Here is an 18,011-nt window from a genome sequence, read left to right as displayed (position 1 = left end):
ATATCTCCATTAAACAAATCAAAACACCCCAAAAACAATTTTAAAATTTCTTCTGGTTCAGCTCCAAACCGTTTGTATACATGATAGTATCGTTGGATTCTATCTTACTGAGCCTGAACATGGGCATCAACTTAAACTCGTTCAATTGAACAGAATAGGATAACAGTATCATCATTTTCATCAGAGGAATTCAAGCAGAGCAAATGTTGGCTTGGTTTGGATCCAACCTTATGTGATAGGTGTGAGCTTCTTTCTTAATTATGCTTGGAAAAAACAATCATCTGCGAGTATCACTGTAATGTCTTTCATTTTTGTAGCTTTGGCTTATACTGTTAAAGCTATTAACATTCGAAGATTCCTTAAATGGCAAGAAAAAAAATATATAAGAGCATTTCTTTTTTTCTAGTTGAAAGAGACCAACAATGAGACGGGGAAATGATGTACAAGCAAGTTCTTTACGGATTCCATTTTTTTATATTTCTGTGTGTCCCAATCAATCTCTCTTATTTGAAAGCAATTTTTTAACAACCCATCAATTCGGAAGTGAAAAAGAATCACACAAAATAATTATAAAAATGATGAAAGCAGTAATTACAGATATGGGAAAACTATTAATTAAATCACATTTTTAACAATTCCGTTTGCTCATACATGTTGAGTATGGGAATATCTCATTGGTTCATATTAAATCTACAACTCGATTTAAGCCTATCTATTTTAAGTTAAAGTTTTAATTTAATTTGAAATTCATTCGTTTCTTAATCATTGTATTGATTACATTGTTCACCCCTTCTAATGACATTATTATTAATTTTGTTAATAATTTTTTAATAATATTATATACCAGTTTAAATAAGCTCGAACTATAATTAAAATTAAATATTATGATTTTAATCCAAACTTGAATTAATCCAAGATTTAGCTCGGATCAAGTTAAATTAATCCCTATGGAGTATATTTAGAAAAGGATATGCATCATATCACAAAACTATAATTTTATTAAATATTTTTCAAATGTTTATTTAATCTGTCATCGACTAAACTAATCTCAAGGTTTGAGAATGTGATTCTAATTGACAAAGTAAACAAACATATAATTTAAAAAAAAAAATGAATTCACAGCGGGATCCACTGCTACAATTAAGAACAGTGTGTTGTATAAATATTAGCTAGAATCTACGGTTGTTAATCTGCCATAATTTGTTTATACAAGTCAACGAGCAATATCTGACTTTGTTGTGTGACCCAATTGCTGCTCCATCTCCCAGCTTAACTTGGATGCCACTCCAGAGTGCTTGGGAACATATTCCTGCACAAACACAGAACTGGTTAAGATGAATGGACCCTGGCTCTAATATATCATTTCAAAATCGTGTAGCACGTGTGTATATTATCCGATTCGGATGCAAAATCCATCATTGTTTGACAATTTAAGAGTTCAGATACTATTTAACTATCTTATCATTCCCAAGTAATATAGAATGCCATTACATACCTCAAGCTTGCACATGAGCTCATAAGCAGTTGGTGCAGATACAATAATATGTCTGGCCGCTGGTGCTATGAAACCTTCATCGACAGCTTTGTCTATGAATGATAAGAGTGAATTGTAATATCCATCAACGTTCAGTAACCCCACCTGCATCCGGAAATATTGTCATTTTATCTACACTTTTGTGGGTAAAATCATGGATTTAAAATCCGGACCGGACCATCTGGTTGCCCAGTTCGACTGGGCTAAAACCAGATTAGTAACTGGACTAGGGTGAACTATAGTCCAATCGCTGATACCCCCTGGGTTTGTGGCTTCAGCACAAAAAATTCAGCACTTCATCAGTATTAATATAGTATGTTTGTGCCATCAGACCAAATTTATCCATATGTTAAAAGTGATTTGGATTATATGGTTAACGATTAATTCTGCAAAAAAGTTTTGAATATTAATATTTATTTAAACAGTTCATCGGTCCTACATCTCTTAACACTGATTTGATGTCCAGTTCGACTCTGTAAACAGAAGGTAAAATGTTGAAGTGCTTTTGTTTTCATTAAGGTGAAGATAGAAATAGTTACAGGTTTGTCATGAATTCCCAGCTGAGCCCAAGTAATCACTTCCAAGAGTTCTTCCAGAGTTCCATAGCCACCTGCAAATTGAATTTCAGTTGGCTTGACCTTTTACAGACATATCTTCGGAAGCAAGCACCCACTAACAACAATGGAAGATGGGCGATTCATCATTTTAATTATAGAAAAATATGAACCTGGTAAGGCAATAAAAGCATCAGCCTGGCGTGCCATTTCAGCTTTTCGTTGGTGCATGCCTGATACAGCTCTTACTTCTCCAACAGTCTCTCCAGTTATCTGAATTCAACAACTGAAATTTAGATTCATTCTGTAATACATTTTAGCTCTACATCTTGACGATAAACAGTCCATTACCTCTCTTGGCATAAGAGTTCTAGGAATTACTCTGCAGGAAGAAAAGAAAAGAAAAGAATAAAAAAGGTGAGTGACAGAGACAGAGCAGATGAATATTATAGAGCTAGCAAGTTTTCATACCCCAAAACATGGCGACCACCATCAAAAACAGCTTGAGAGACAAGCCCCATCAACCCAATGCTTCCTCCTCCATAAACCAAGTCAATGTTCCTTTCAACCTGCATATATAAATACTTCAATTCGGAATAAAATCTTCTGGGTTATCTCCAATCTTTAAACTTGAAATAATTTAGTACCAGTTGTTTGCCAAGCTGAGTAGCAGCAATCTGGTAGCTTGGACTCTTGCCAGGGCTGCTACCACAGAAAACACAAGCACGTTTAAATCTTGATTTCATGGAAGGGAGGCGTTGTTGTTGCTGCTGTTGGAGATTTTCCATAAGAGGAAAGATTTAAGGAGAAATGGATTTGTGTTTCAGGACGTAATTTAAGGAGAATTATCAAGTGTCAGCTTACCAATCCCTTCAAAATCAAAACCAAAACCCTGAAGTCCAGGGAATATAAATTGCTTTCATTGGTCCCTTTTTACATCAAATCATTGCCCCCACCCACCCAACTATGCCTTACAATTTCCTTTTCTCTCATCTTCTCATCTCTTGATATATAATTTTGGGTGTCATTTTCACTCTTTGTTTTTCTGACAGTTCAATTCTAGATACCAAGTGTTGCAGGAACATTATGATAATAAATACAACTCCTATTTTCCCTTTCTTTTGTTTTCTAAGATAAACTTTTTATACATACATGTTACCTAGTAGAAATGGTAAGAGGGTGAGATGGGATTGAATATTACATTTCCCGTCCCCATTAGATAAAACCTATCACCATTCTCGTTATGGAGATGACAATGAATCTTTGTCTTTATACTATGAAAAAAATCTCTTTCGCTATCTTTTTCCCTTCACCATTTTCTTTCCACCCAATTAATTTCTATTTCTCGTTATTCTTATTCAATCCCTAGTAAGACTACTATACCATAATCACTATCCACTTTCTATTTTCCCTTTAATCGTTGTTTATATTTAAAAATGGAGGTATTCTTTAACCGATTACTAGTTCCATGTGCTAAAATTTTGAATATTAATATTAATATGAATATTACTATATTTTGAATATGAATATTACTATATATTATTAATATGAATATTAATATATATTATGATATATTTTAAATTATTAATTACTTTTAGAGGGTGGGGAGAGATTTATCGTCATCCCTGTTTAAGAGATTTTTTCTTTCTCATCTTCACATATTTATGAGAATCCCATTGGGAAGGGAACAATTGCCATCTCCATTACCCAAAATACTACATTTTATATCCTCCTTTCTCCTTGTTTAAATCATTGGAAATAACTTTATGGTTTTTATTTATTAAAACCATATACTAAATAATCTCAAACTATTTTGAGATTTTATCTATATCAATGGGGAAGAGATGAGATAATGGGATTTGAGAAGGTGGTGGATCATAGTCATCTTCATGTCTCCGTGGTCTTTAGTATATAGTATTATTATAATAATAGAATTGAATAAGTTGCATTTCAATTAATGAAAAGAAAGATAGAAATGAAATAGAAATATTAATTTTTCTTTTAAAGATGAACTCTTATTTGACCATGTCAAAGAGTAATTGAAATTAATCTTACGATTACTACATCAAATAAATTAAAATTTTAATTTTGATATATCTTCAGTATATTCCAAATTCTTGAAGAGATTATCAACTAGGATTATTTCTCTTCAACGAGTTACCAAGTAAAAATTAAAGTTGGGGAACAAAGTACACAAAAACGTGATGAAGTACACGTGATACGACTACGATTTGTAGTCTTTCCCACTTGAGAATTATGAATAAAAATGAATTAGAGTGGGTAGATAGGAAGGTTCCTTCTCCTCAAAACTCAAAAAGTGCATTATTCTTGAGAAGAAGTAGAATACAATGAAATTTAGCACCGCAATGTTCGATATACAGAAGAGGGATCCATCCATGCATCGATCTGATGAATCTCATTTCATTTATGAATCAAGATTGTATCAGTTGGACCTACTGATATAAATTGTGTTTGTTCTATGTATCACAGCTGTATTTCTGGTGGTTCATATACAACTGTCTACTCATAGACATTCACTCTGTCTGCCTTGCCCTTTGACCTAATCAAAATTCTGAAGGGTTGGAATCGATGATCATTTCGTCTATAAGAAATTATGCTAACGTACATGGTTTCCGCTACTTGGTCAGTGGGTAAAGGTTTGTTATCTGAAAATGATTTGAGCTTAACCTATTAGGATTTTTCTTGGGAATAGAGATTCTAATTGAGCTTTGTTTTTTTTTAATTAATAAGAATATTAATAGATTTGTCTTAAAAATAAGCATATTTTTTTTTTTTACCATTAATACATAAATTTATTAATAAATACATTTTTTTTATCACTTAAATAATATTAACTATATTTAACGTAATTTTTTTTGGGATGAATTAGCATAAATCGTACATATTCTTCGTCCCTATCTACCCACCGTCTATTCATTTATGATGTAACCCACTTTGTTCTATAATGCTCGAGTACTGTTCATCAATGACAAAACCCTAAACCACCTTTAAATAGATGGTTAAAGTATACCAAATTGTCAGTCAGATAGTGTATTAAAACTCCACTATGCTAATGGTTGAACGCCAAAGATTTCTAAAAGGGCGATATTTGGACACATCACATGTCCATCCGGAAGAGATTGAACTCGAAGATACACCACCATGCCAATTGACTGGAAGATTCTCGGATCAAATCCACATCTTTATTTCCCACTGTGCGGCCTCAAGATTAACGGAGTAAAATTCTCCAGATGGAATTTGATTGAAGGATACATAAGGTTGATTCTTGCTCCATGTACAAAGAATACTTCTTTATCTCTAACATTAATTTTTTAATATTGTTCTTATTCAATTCAACATTTCTTATCCAATCAGCACAAACTTATTTGATATATCTAATATGGCTGGTCGTTGCCTTGTGTTTCGTTGCAGGTTCTTCCTTGGGAGTTTTATATTTGAAGATGGGTCACTGAATAGCTGGTTGTTTACTTCCGAATTCGACTTGTCTTCAGCAGATAATTGAAGTGATGAGAACAGAAACGTATATAACATCACCATCTACATCTACCTGTCAATTTTTTCAATGAATCAGAGAGCGTGTGAAATGAATAATACAAACAATGGTTAGATCTCTTGTCGCCGAAAACAGGATTAACAATAAGAGAGTTAATATTATTTTAATATCCCTTCAACTATCTCGGTATAATGAATCTGTTTACTAATGAATTGTTCTGCCATCTATACGAGACAATAATTTGTTTATATATTAGGATTTTTGTAGTTAAGATAAACCCTAGGATTCTTATTGAATTCGTAAGAGAGATTTTTTTATGGGTTAAGCTCAAAGTCTCAAACAACTACACCCGGCCAGGAGTTATGCCCTTACCCTGTCCGCTCATTATCGAGCAGGACCTTCACCCACTAATCAGATAGCAAGATTCATGTGTCTTGTGTCTTATAGACGAAATGATCAACAATTCCAAGATTATGTTATTAAAGAATGATATTTCAAGCATTTTCCATGAAAAGAGGAATCGATCATTTGAGTGTGTTGACTAATAATGTAATAACTGCAATAAAATAGTTGAGTTAGTAATGTTCCAAGGATGTGGTTAAGAGAAGAACACATCTCAAGAGGAAGGCGTTTGAGGTTTTGGAAGGTGGAAGAAGAAATAACCTAACCCTACTTAATTTAAAAAAAAAATACAAATGGGTTTATTCATTTAGCTGGATAGCATAGAGTTAGAGCGTCAGTCAGTCTTATTATAAGCTTTGCAGGTGGTGACTATGTGCGGTCGGTGACAAAGTTTTTTTTCGGATTTTGTATGACATTTTCTTAGAAACTGGATCTGATTCCGTTGAATAACTTTCTGGTTCGCCAGTTAGATCTATTCAAAAGTTGATTAAATTTATTATTATTATAAGGCGCCATGGCAGAGGTCACCTTTCTTGTCTACATTCTGAAGGGGCTTCGTGTTAATGATGGAGCTAGAAGACAAGAGAGCTGCCTGCGTTGCATGTGTACTGGAAGTATAAATATAGAGATGAAAATTTATATTACATAATATTAATTAATCGTATTAAAGTCTAATTTATCACGTGTAACTCTTTTTTAGTCTCCAATTACGTAAAGATGACTCATCTAAACCCCAACTCGACAATGCTGATAAGTACAGTTAGCTAGTCACGATTATTGATTAATGTGCAGCTTCTGATAATTATTTTTTTACATCAATAAGTTCATAATTGACATCACTGAGTTCAAATTTCAGTGCTAGATTATAATTAAATACCCAAAACCCTTTTAAACACGTCAGCTCCATTATAATATGATTAATTCCTTCAACGTTGATGGAGGATTCTACTACTAAAACTTTCGAATGGCGACTTTCTTCTAGCTCTTAAAGCAATTTCAAGACTAAAGATTAAAGGAATTTCGATTGCAAAAATGTTCCAGAGAGATTACACTACAAGATGCTTTAAAATAAGGTGGGATACTCGATAGTCAAAGTGAGGAATCAATCGTCTAAACTATGCATTGGTTAACAGCAATAATATATATATTTATTTTAAATACATAAATAATATACACTAATATATATTATTATATAATTAAATATTATTTTATTTTTATTTCAAAATTAGTTGTCATCAAATATATATTTATTTATATATTTAAAATGGATAACCATAATTTTATTTATTTTTATATATAATCTGTAGTTATTTATTCAACTCTGATTGAATATCAAAATGTAATATATATGTGTATGTCTACATATAAAACAAATGAACATTTATATTTTCAATCAAAGTTGAAAATTAATACACAAATAATTTCCTTGCAAAGAGTTGACAACAACAACGAAGGCAGAAGCAAATCAATCGCACGCGTGACCCGTAAATGCACACGTGCATAGCCTTGATTCTAAAATAAGAGTGGGCTCCCTAGATCTTTGCGACCTTATTAGTGAGAAAAATGAACAGAGGCCCTAGTATATCAGATTTTTGGGATTCGAATCAATAAGAAAGCTCCCTTTGGGCCCATGATTTTGTTAAGAGAAATTAAAGATGAGACTACGAGATTTAGAAGGATAGCTGGCACCGTTCTGCGAAAACCCAAAGCTCTTTTCAACTCTCTAAAAAGAGATTGAAAAGAAAACTTTTCAGTCTCTAATATCAGATGGAAAAAACTTACCCCTAAGCTCTCTTGAACCTTTCAAAACTGTCTAAAAACCCAGAAGTCATAGCAAATTTATACTCACAACAATCGATTGTTCCATCTGATCAAACAATCGTTCTTAGGCCTTAGGTAATGACTGTTAAAACAGTGGTGATACTAATGCTATTGTCTTCAACATCATGCAATGATATGAGTTATATGTGGAATGCCTATACTAACACCTGTTCTACACCCGAAACTGAACCTCCTCTTTCAGATTTCAAGTCACTATATCAAACCAGTTAAATTTCTAATCTATAAGCCAATTACTTATCTAATTCTACTTTCTTGAACATGCATTAGGTTTGGAGATGATATTTTAACAATAATAGGTCTTTTCTTTTTCATGCTTAATATTCATCACTTTGAAATATAAGACCGTGGTCATTCCGTTTCATCCAATACTGAATATCGATTGTTACATTGTTGATGGCCATGGCTTACTCTCGGTTGATTGTTAGGCTGGTTGTGACCCTGGTTTCCTCTATTTTGATACTTGTACTGGTTTCCTCTGTTTTCATAAAAACTCTGATTTCCTCTTGGTTGACTATGGAGTTGTTGGTTCTGATTTCTTTTGTAATGGTGGTGACCATAACCTGAGCCTCTGGGAATGCTCTGGCTTGCCTGTGGCACACTCCACTGCTGTGCACTACCAGCACCAAGTGGTTGGTAGCACTGAAAGCCAGTGTAACCACCTTGATGTGTATATGCAGTTGACCCAGACGGTTGAGCCATAGGCCTCCCAGGTGTGTACCTAGGTCGATGGCTCAGCTGGATTCCTGAAGGGCCACAAAAATTCATTGGAAGCTCTCCCTGGTTAGCTGACCAATTATTTCTATCATATGAAAAATGAGGCCTGTAAGGAGGGTGAGGAGTTGATGACAAATGGCGTTGACCATACCCACCATTGTAGGAATGGGCAGGAACTGAAGATCGAGGGTTATCATAACCCCTGTAACCATGATAGGAAGGAACCGAAGGGACATAGGGTGCCGCAGCAGTATAAGGTACTGGTGTACACTGCATTCGATTACCATACCCATTGTGATCCTCCTCCAATTGTAATCTATTAACTAATGCCTCTTCCAGCTCATGACCAGAAATGATACCTCGGAAATTTTGCCTAAAAGCAGAAACCAAATCAATTATTTAAAACATAATAAAAAAAAAACATTCTATAATAATCCACAGGTAATTAACACAGGAAGAAGAAACTTCTAAAGTTGAGCATCCCATTTTGCATTGGCTTCTCACTGAATTGAAGAACATATATACCTTCCTTTTTCATAGGGTCTTCTCGCAGAATCTTCATGCCATTGCGTAGGCTCAGGGTTTAGATCATCCAGTTGCACCATCTGCAATAATAAAATTTACATTAAATTTTAGTGTCACATTTGAGTTAAAGAATCAAGCCTACTTAACATTCTGAATTCTCATGCATTAACTTTGGTAACTGAATAAAATGTCAAGTCTAAGATTTAGACATATAAGACACACATATGGCTCACTACATTCACTATTTATGCATTCACAGCATATAGGCCTCACTAGTACTTACCCCTCTAGGAAATATGACACCATCAGGAAGTCGGGTGGTGTGCTTATGTGTATCTGGGAGTTTGTATTCAGCACAACTGGAAACCACGGAAGATAAGGAAAAAGAAAATCAATTAGCAAATACTAGAGTATCTTCAATTTAATAACCTAATGAAACATTATATTCAATAATTAGAAGCTTACACAACTTGGTTGCCCACAATATCTTCCATCCCCTGAGCTGGAGACCTGACTATCGGAGGATGAGAATCACCAGTACAAGGGGAGATATAACCGTTCATCCCACCACTGCACATAACACTAAATAAAATCACAACACATTCCAAAAATAAACTAAACATAAACTAGAACACTGCATTAAATGTGCATGTGAAATTATGAGAAACCTAAACATAGTAGGCCAAAGTGATTTCAAACTGTTTAATGATTACTATCATTGTTAAAGTCATAATAGCATCAATACAAGCGAATTTAATTTTCAACCATTAGGAACATCAGTATATCCAGGAAAAACATAATTTGCCTTCATTTTTCCTTTCTAAAAACATGAAAAGTTAAAATGGTGATCAAAACTAGGTTCAATAATTATATGAACCAAGTTATAAATGAACCATGGCATAAAATTCTAAGGCTAATTACATGAATTACCTTATATATATCATACTTTATGAAACAGGTGAAACAAATGAATCATTGAAACAAGAAGGTAATATTAATATCTACTGGCATGAATTTATACTTGCAGAAACTAGACAGAAACAACTTAAAATCCTAAAAGTCAAACAAACTCCCTTAAGCAGCAATCAGCTTCCAGAGCTAGAAGTATATGAAAATGTTTGGCCATAGCAACACAAACCTTAACTCAGGTTTGATACGTTCCTTGACTTCAGCCTGCTCTTTGCATGTCAATTGTTTACAATGTTCATCAAGTGTATTGATGCTTGCAAAGAGAGGGTGGGTTGATAGCACAAAAAGCATGTTGGACATCATACTGTTTCTCTGCACTTCCTCCTCCTACAGAAGATTTACAGGTTATTTGGATTAATTAATATAAAATGATCTCATGAAAAGAAATGAAAACAGTGCATACATCACATTAACGCTTAGTAGCATACCGTCAAAGTATGTTCAACTTTCTTAACCTCAGCAAGAAGGCGGGCTTCGTCAATGAAAGGCAACTTCACAATACCCTTAAAAAAATCAAGTAGAAATGTATAAAGTAGTAAAGAAAGGGATTAAATAGAATGTTATTTTCAACACAAAGCTAAACAAAAGGGAAAAAAAATATAAATTCACCTGCCAGGCATATCGTTTCCCATTCATGTCCACTTTGAAATCTGACACAGGAAATATATTGAGAAGACAAAACTCAAAAGGCATTTAGTTAATAACAAATAAGCAAGGGAGATCTCCATACCAGATCGGTAAAAATCAATTATTCCTGAATTTGGATCTGTCATCAATATTCTGTACCGATCAGGGAGTGCATGAGCACTGAAAAATAGGTTACAGTCAATACATTCCTGACTACGGAACTTATCAGAAATTAAATATAATAATTACATTAAGTAAATAGCACACCTTGCAGCAGGCAAGACTCCCAATAGTTGACTGAATGGTTTGAAAGGCTGACCCAGTTCAAACCTGATATCCAGCTCACCAAGATCTTTGAGATCAGAAGCAAAAGGTGCATAATGATAAGGATAAAACCTGAAACACCAAAATGGCATTAAGATCAAATTTGAAGAAAAAATTGGATGCAATTTCAAGATTGACTTGCTCCTGTGAGGCTGACATGAATAAAAACAGCACAATAACTGACAAGTTCTGTTTTGAGTCTCCCAAAATATAAATGCCAAAATTGTCTAGGAAGTTTTTGACGATTGTATCACTAATCAGAAGCTCATGAAGAAGTACAAGAAATTACAAGAAGTCAAAAGAAGAAAATGCTCACCACTGCCAAGAGCAGACACCTTCATAGTAATAATTCATAACCCAGCATAAACCTTCTGTGTAACGCAACACCTACTCAATTGAAAGTCAAGTACATAAGACAAGCCAACACTGATTGAAAGATATAAACATTAACATAACACTAAAGTTCATTGAACTTACAACATCTTTTTGTATATATTCACGTTCCTCAGGAGTTTTTGCATCAAACTTCTCTTCATAATACCTTTCTTTCCATCCTGGCTCTCCCAATTTAATCTAATAAAACAAAATAAGGCTAACATCCAAATGAAAAATGTGCATGGCCAAAATAAGAAAAATTTGTTTTGCCCACTACTTGGCTGTTTATCATTTAAAATTACATCACAATATAAATATTACATCATGGCAAATTATAAGTGCAAATACGCCTAATTGTGGTGTTTCATTATTTACTTCTTGAAAGAAAAAACAATCCATAAAATTTAATTAAATATAAGCAAATAGCTACTGAGCTTTAAGAATGAATATGCTCTTCCAATGTTTTTAGAAACAAAGCAGTGAAGGGCCCAATATGGTTCAACCAATGATCAGATCAGTTGACTCGTGGTTAAACCGATGAACTGTTTAAATAAATGTTAAAAATAATATTCAAAACAACTTTATATAATTACCCATTAAATATAAAATCTAAATAACATTAACATAAAAATAAACTTATACTGATGACATACACAAATTATATCAAAGTTCAAGTCCCAACAATAACAAAATTTTAGGTTTTTCTTATAAAATACAAAAGACCAGGAAATGTTAAAAATAATATTAAAAAAAACTTTGCTTAATCTTAATCACACAATCCCAGCAATAAAAAAAATTTTTGGTTTTCCTTATAAAATACAAAAGACCGGGCTTGCCCCCAATTCCCAATCAGACTATGTTCTCATTGTGCTGTTGAAAATTTCAAAGGTAAAATATAATCAGCAAAAGAAACATCATGTAGCAATTTTATATGACTCATCATAATGAAACATCAAAATCAAACCTTATCTTCTTCTGGATTTTCCGAGTTAAAAGCATCAGATTTCTTGCGAAGTATCTCCTTCACCTTTGTTTTCAAACCTTCTCTATTTTCCTGCTTCTGATAGTCAAGGACTGAAGGACCAGAAGCAAGGCAAGAACCATGAAACCGTGAAACAGGAACCAAAGAATCAGGTTGGGATAGGGGCTCAGCATTGTCTCCACTTTTTGCTTGAGCCTTTTCACGCTTGCTTCGTTCAGCCTGCCTCTGTTAAATATAAACCATACTAAAATGACAATCATTGCAACAAAATATTGTTAATCTATTAACCAAAACAATTCTGGTAAGAGCCTAAAACAGCTAGGAGCCTCACTTCTCCATAATAGAAATAAATATACACTGTTATATTCTCATTCAAACTAAAGGATTCCCAACATATTCTCCCTTAATTTTTATTTTCTTTTTATCAAGGAAAGACATCTAGTACATCACAACCTATATCAGCAAATGATGCCACCATCTTAATTAAAAATACTTAATTTGTGAAATCCTGGGCCAATACTTCCAAGGACCTAATTTGAAGTCTAAAGTGCCGTGGACTGGTATCATAGTAGGTCATACAACGAAAAGGAAACAAACCAGCCAGAACTTTGGTGTGCATTCAACCGGTTACACATTATAAAAAAAATCCAAACTTATCCGACTGTTATATATTCACTTTGCATCTCATGCAGAACAAGTCAAATGTTCATGTGGGGAAAAAGGAGAAATCTGATGCAGCAACGCACTTATCTGGAAGACTTATCCCCATAGGAACCAACATCCACATGATAAAAAATAATTCCTGACATTTACAGCAGATATATATTTAGTTAACATTTCATGGTGAAGAATTCCGTGTTGATGTGGAGAAAAAAGAAAAAACCTGGTGCAACCATGCTCTATTCTGAAATATTCTATCCTCATAGGATCCAACAGCTTGAATGAAACGCTCCACCCTGATCAAATTTGGCTGAGAAAGGAAATAAGCAATTTTCCATGAGCGAAAAAGAAAACCCAAATGCAGTTAGAGAACCGAAACACCATAAAAATATACAACAAATAACACAATCAGTTTATTACCTTGCCTCCATCAGTCAAGTAACCACCCATAGCCCTAAACTCCTTCTTGTATACTGTAATCAACAAGTTGATTGCACCCTGAAAAATATGCATAGAATAAAGAAAGGAAATAAAGGTTAGCCTTATATTTACAACTGCTACTGCAGTTCTGGTTGAAACATTCCAAATGGACAGCTGGTTAGCAAGTTTCAACCCAAAACTAAAATAGGTAGATCAAAATTGGCCAGCAACTTGACAAAAGATTACATACCTCACGAATCTCCAGCGTAGGCATATGCGGCACAAAGTCATTGCCAACAAAGAAGCACATAAAGATAAAATCATCAAAAATGCATTCAATATCAATCTCAAATGGCGGATTAGGAATTCTCATTTCATATTCCAGGTATTCACGAAGAGTCCAAATGTTAAGAAACTGCAGTCAAGAAAAGGATAAATTGGGAAATGAGGGGCCAGAAAATACATATAATTATCCTGTTCGCACATTATGAAACAAATTTACACCAGCAACTATATTAAGCACATTTAAATTAAAACTTACCTGGTAAGGCTCATCAAATTCACCTGATTTCCTCTTTCCTTTTCCTTCACAATCTTCAGCTAAATGACCCATCTGACCACAAAGCAAGCTTACTCAACACGCTGAGAGTCTGAGACTGACAGACGGGGGCTTCAACTGTCAAATATTATGATAATGAACAATGTTTTTGGAACCAGACAATGCATTGACCCAGTCAAACAGCTAATGAATTTACAAAAATAAATCCATCCAAATCCAAATAACAACCTTATTTAAAATAAGGCCACTTGCAATTTGCTTGATTATTAAAAAAGGCAAATTTGATAAATAAAATCAATCCAAATACAAATAACAACCTTATTTCAAAAACTATCATTGGCATTTTGCTTGATTATTGTAAAAGGCAACATTCACCCAGATAAATTCGGTTTGATGGCTAAATTGAGATTTAGCCTTGACACAGACTGGATTGAACAAGTTCTTGTTGGACCAGCCAGTCCAGGTTTTAAAACACTGGAATGAAAATCCACAGAACTTGATTCATCAAAAAAAGACAGTTAAGACAGAAACAGTGAGTGAATTTCAAGGAAATGAAACAGTATCTCCCCTCACTATTACATGTTGCATAAATACATAATAAAACAGCAGACAACAATAGCAAAATGCAAACCTGTCTAAGGATTGAAAAATGAATTTCATGGGTAGCCAAAGCCAACATAATTAGATCTGCATCCTGGCATTTAGCAAAATAAACAAAAAAGGACCATGTTAGTCACAGAATAATTAGGGTATGGCATTGGTGTACAATACCTAATCAAAGCTAATGTTGCCATCAGAAATGAAAGCATAGGCTCTAAGGGAGAAATTTACCAAACCATATAGGCAATGACGTGTATTCGGATCAAAACCAGCAAGATTTCTTTGAAGACGAATATATGACATAATTTTGTGTTCCCCTTCACCAGGGACATTAGCATCAGAAAGAATAACCTGCAAAAAGAAAATGTAAGCAAATGGTAAATAACTGTTGTTTATCTTGTAATGAACCCCAAGGGCAAGAACATTATTTTGATTTTAGAAAAAATAAATAAATACAAAGGTAATCACAGAACAGTGACAGTGATGGTACCTTGACTTTTTCCCATCCAGGATCATTATTTAATCTAAGATGAATATAGTATTGCAACGCAACTGACAAAGCAGCCATGAATGGAGTTCCAGGAGTGATAACATTAGAGTCACAAACTTCAGAATCAATTTTAGGAGGGAGTTCTCTGCCCTCCTCCTCAAATTTCTGCCGCAGCCGTTCTTCTTCAGCTGCCTATAAAATATAAACTAATGAATCAACATCTATCCCATGACTCATTTTTCTCACTTCCATAGTTTTTGTCTATTTTTTTTAAGTTTAGGGTGAGGAAAAGGTACTGAACGTTGATTGGAACACAAACACCTACAATCCATACAACCTCTAAAAAATTCCTAGATAGCAATTGAAAAAAAGGGAACAACTGAACAAGGAAGGCCTTAGATTCTCCTGTTAAAGGGCTAATATTTTCCCAATCAATAACTTATAACTGAGAAACAAGTCAATCTATAAGAGGAAGAGCACATCAGTACATGATCTATCCTTGGTTTCCGTAGAATATGTTCTCAAACTCATCCATGAAATCAAAAAAGTAACTCCAGAATATGTGTAACTAGCAAAACTCTAACTACAATTTAGCAATCATAGAAATATACTTTTGTGAGCCTCCAGCACTTGTCTTTATCCACTAATATACGAAAACATCAAGCATATAAATACAGAATTCACTGTTCCATGAAAAATTGGTTGCCGATAATTGCATCTAACAGTACACGCATTGATCTGACCACCTTGTGTCCAAGAAAGGAACTACATACCGCATCTGCAGCATCCTTAGCAGCTCTAAAACGCCGAGATCGCTGTTGATTCATTTTAGCCCGTGGAGCAACACCATCTACAAGATATTTTCATGTAATCAGTTTTATAAAAAATACTCATAATTATAAGTGAATCCAGTTCTACTGCATGAAACAATTTAATCAAAGTTCAAAAAGATTTTCCGTCATAATCAGTATTACAAACAATACACATAACAATTACTCAAAACATTTCTACTGCTCGAAACAATTCATACAAACTTTTACATGTTTTTCCGCATAATCAGTATTACAAACATTTCACACTAAACACTCACCGATAGCCATGTACAGCAGCTTTCGAGGTCGCACCAGCACAAAAAGCCTATCAATGTAATCGAAAATACGCTGAAATAGCTCATCAAAAGTTGTAGGCGCAGGCTGCAAGAATCATTGCATTGTCAGTTAATTAACTGACTTGAAATTGTAGTAGAGTAAATGAAACTGAATTGCAAGTTACCCTGTCTTCAGGGTGAAAGCAAGGATGAATAATCCCGTTCATGTCAAGATACAAATGATCGAATTCCATTTTATTAGGATTCGGGTTCCTTGTATCCAAGGGAATCTTAACCCCGTTAATTTCAACAGGCATTTCCTCGATGACATCCACCACAATTCGTGGAAACTTATCAACTAACCATCTGTAAAAAGCTGGTACCCCCATTACTAAAAATGGAGCTGGAAATCTGAAAAATGTCTCACAAAACTCTGAACACGCTAGGCTTAAAACGGAAGGACAAATTAATTAAACGAGAGAAAATAAGCCGTGCTTTAAAGTTCTGTTTGGCGCCCAGAACGAGCACGAGAGTAAATAGTTGGACAGCAATACCCCTGAGTTATTGAACAAATAGCGGGAAATTTGGAAAGAAGTGAGGGTGCTTTTGTCTTGTAAAAATATAAAAATGATTTGACATGTCTCCTAACTCTTGATCTCTTTAATCCAACGGGTCAAATTCACCCACGTTGTCACAACCTTTTGTTCCGTCCATTGAATGAATCTTGGTAATAAAATCCAAAGCTGGGAATTAGCTGTGCGCATGCGCCGCTGCAATAATGTCAATTTGAGATTTCGGTGAATGGTATTAAATATTTTTTTTATTATAATTATAATTATAATTATAAAACATTAAATTAAAATTATTTAGTAATATAATAATATATTATTTATATATATAATATATATAATTTTATTATTTTTTATTATAAACATTATTTTTTATTATAAATAATAGAAGATTTGAAAATTTTATCTATAAGTGATTTGGTAAGGAATATAAAAAATAATTTGATTATTAAATTTTAAAAGTTTTTTATTTTATTATAATTATATTTGTAATTATTATTTTTTAAAATAAAAATAATCTTATTTTTAATTAATATAACAAATAATATTTAAAAATATTTTAAATAAAATAATATTTTTATTATTTTTAATTAAATATAATAATTATTTATAATTATTAATTTTTATCTAATTTTATCAAATATATTAAAATTTTATATCAAATAATTTTTTAATTAATTTATTTTCAAAATAATTTTTCTTTTTTGAAATGCGGCCTCAGAGTCAGAGGTTAACTTACAGGGAGAAGAGAGGCGTGGCTTTGGAGAATGACTGACTTCAGTACGATAGATTTAACTCTTCAAGCAAAAGATTTGGTACTGCGTTCTTCAGTGGCCCATACAGTTACAATGAACTCTATCCAATCGCCGTCACCGTCTGTCTTTCATAATATAATGTATCAGCTGTTTTTTAATTTTGAATGTACGGTTGAAATAGTGTTACTTATACAAACCATCTGTAAAAAGCCAAACGAATTATTTCTACCTAAAATTTATTGTTTTTTCAAGTTCTTTTTTATTAATTATTAAAAATATAAAGATCCATCCACAAAAAATTAATTTTAATACTTTCTGTTTGTTCATAATTGAAATGACTGTTTTATCTTTTTTAATAAAATATCAAAAATATGATCCATGCAACCCATTATCTTGTAAAGAAAAGAAAAGAATCTTGTGTTATCGCCGTGAACGAATCATAGTGTGGTCTTTTTTTTCCTTTTTTTTTTAAGAAGAAAGTGAAAAGAGGGAGAGAAAATCTTGTGCCA

The 18,011-nt window shown here is 33.3% G+C and overlaps 2 protein-coding genes and 1 long non-coding RNA gene across 5 annotated transcripts; 1 reads left to right on the top strand and 2 right to left on the bottom strand.

Annotated features, from left to right (window-relative positions):
- Nucleotides 1–1,127: 1,127 nt before the first annotated feature.
- LOC123207851 (cytokinin riboside 5'-monophosphate phosphoribohydrolase LOG1-like) lies at nucleotides 1,128–2,876 on the bottom strand. Of its 2 annotated transcripts, none has more exons than XM_044625353.1 (7): nucleotides 2,736–2,876; nucleotides 2,560–2,657; nucleotides 2,440–2,470; nucleotides 2,262–2,361; nucleotides 2,074–2,144; nucleotides 1,491–1,639; nucleotides 1,128–1,313 (listed from the first exon to the last, which is right to left on the bottom strand). In XM_044625353.1, the coding sequence occupies exons 1-7, from the start codon at nucleotides 2,874–2,876 to the stop codon at nucleotides 1,214–1,216; spliced, it is 690 nt and encodes a 229-aa protein (XP_044481288.1). In that variant the 3' UTR covers nucleotides 1,128–1,213. The 2 variants fall into 2 exon arrangements, with proteins under 2 accessions (XP_044481288.1, XP_044481287.1); XM_044625352.1 differs by having other exon boundaries at nucleotides 1,128–1,309; nucleotides 1,496–1,639.
- A 2,267-nt stretch (nucleotides 2,877–5,143) lies between these two features.
- On the top strand, nucleotides 5,144–5,814 carry LOC123207852. Its single transcript, XR_006500522.1, has 2 exons — nucleotides 5,144–5,366; nucleotides 5,521–5,814. It is a non-coding gene; the product is annotated as an uncharacterized LOC123207852 (long non-coding RNA).
- Nucleotides 5,815–8,164: 2,350 nt separating this feature from the next.
- On the bottom strand, nucleotides 8,165–16,660 carry LOC123207850 (5'-3' exoribonuclease 3-like). 2 transcript variants are annotated; one of them, XM_044625350.1, is made up of 22 exons: nucleotides 16,364–16,660; nucleotides 16,182–16,284; nucleotides 15,865–15,941; nucleotides 15,092–15,283; nucleotides 14,833–14,952; nucleotides 14,633–14,695; nucleotides 13,984–14,055; nucleotides 13,693–13,857; nucleotides 13,443–13,520; nucleotides 13,246–13,332; nucleotides 12,345–12,587; nucleotides 11,483–11,578; nucleotides 11,322–11,392; nucleotides 10,949–11,077; nucleotides 10,785–10,861; nucleotides 10,664–10,704; nucleotides 10,483–10,557; nucleotides 10,224–10,381; nucleotides 9,551–9,655; nucleotides 9,369–9,444; nucleotides 9,086–9,165; nucleotides 8,165–8,933 (listed from the first exon to the last, which is right to left on the bottom strand). In XM_044625350.1, the coding sequence occupies exons 1-22, from the start codon at nucleotides 16,565–16,567 to the stop codon at nucleotides 8,195–8,197; spliced, it is 3,051 nt and encodes a 1,016-aa protein (XP_044481285.1). In that variant the 5' UTR covers nucleotides 16,568–16,660; the 3' UTR covers nucleotides 8,165–8,194. The 2 variants fall into 2 exon arrangements, with proteins under 2 accessions (XP_044481285.1, XP_044481286.1); XM_044625351.1 differs by lacking the exon at nucleotides 15,092–15,283.
- Nucleotides 16,661–18,011: the final 1,351 nt, after the last annotated feature.

The sequence above is a fragment of the Mangifera indica genome, unplaced genomic scaffold (assembly GCF_011075055.1).
Source record: "Mangifera indica cultivar Alphonso unplaced genomic scaffold, CATAS_Mindica_2.1 Un_0112, whole genome shotgun sequence".
NCBI lineage: Eukaryota > Viridiplantae > Streptophyta > Magnoliopsida > Sapindales > Anacardiaceae > Mangifera > Mangifera indica.
This window is presented reverse-complemented; position numbering and strand designations above follow the sequence as displayed.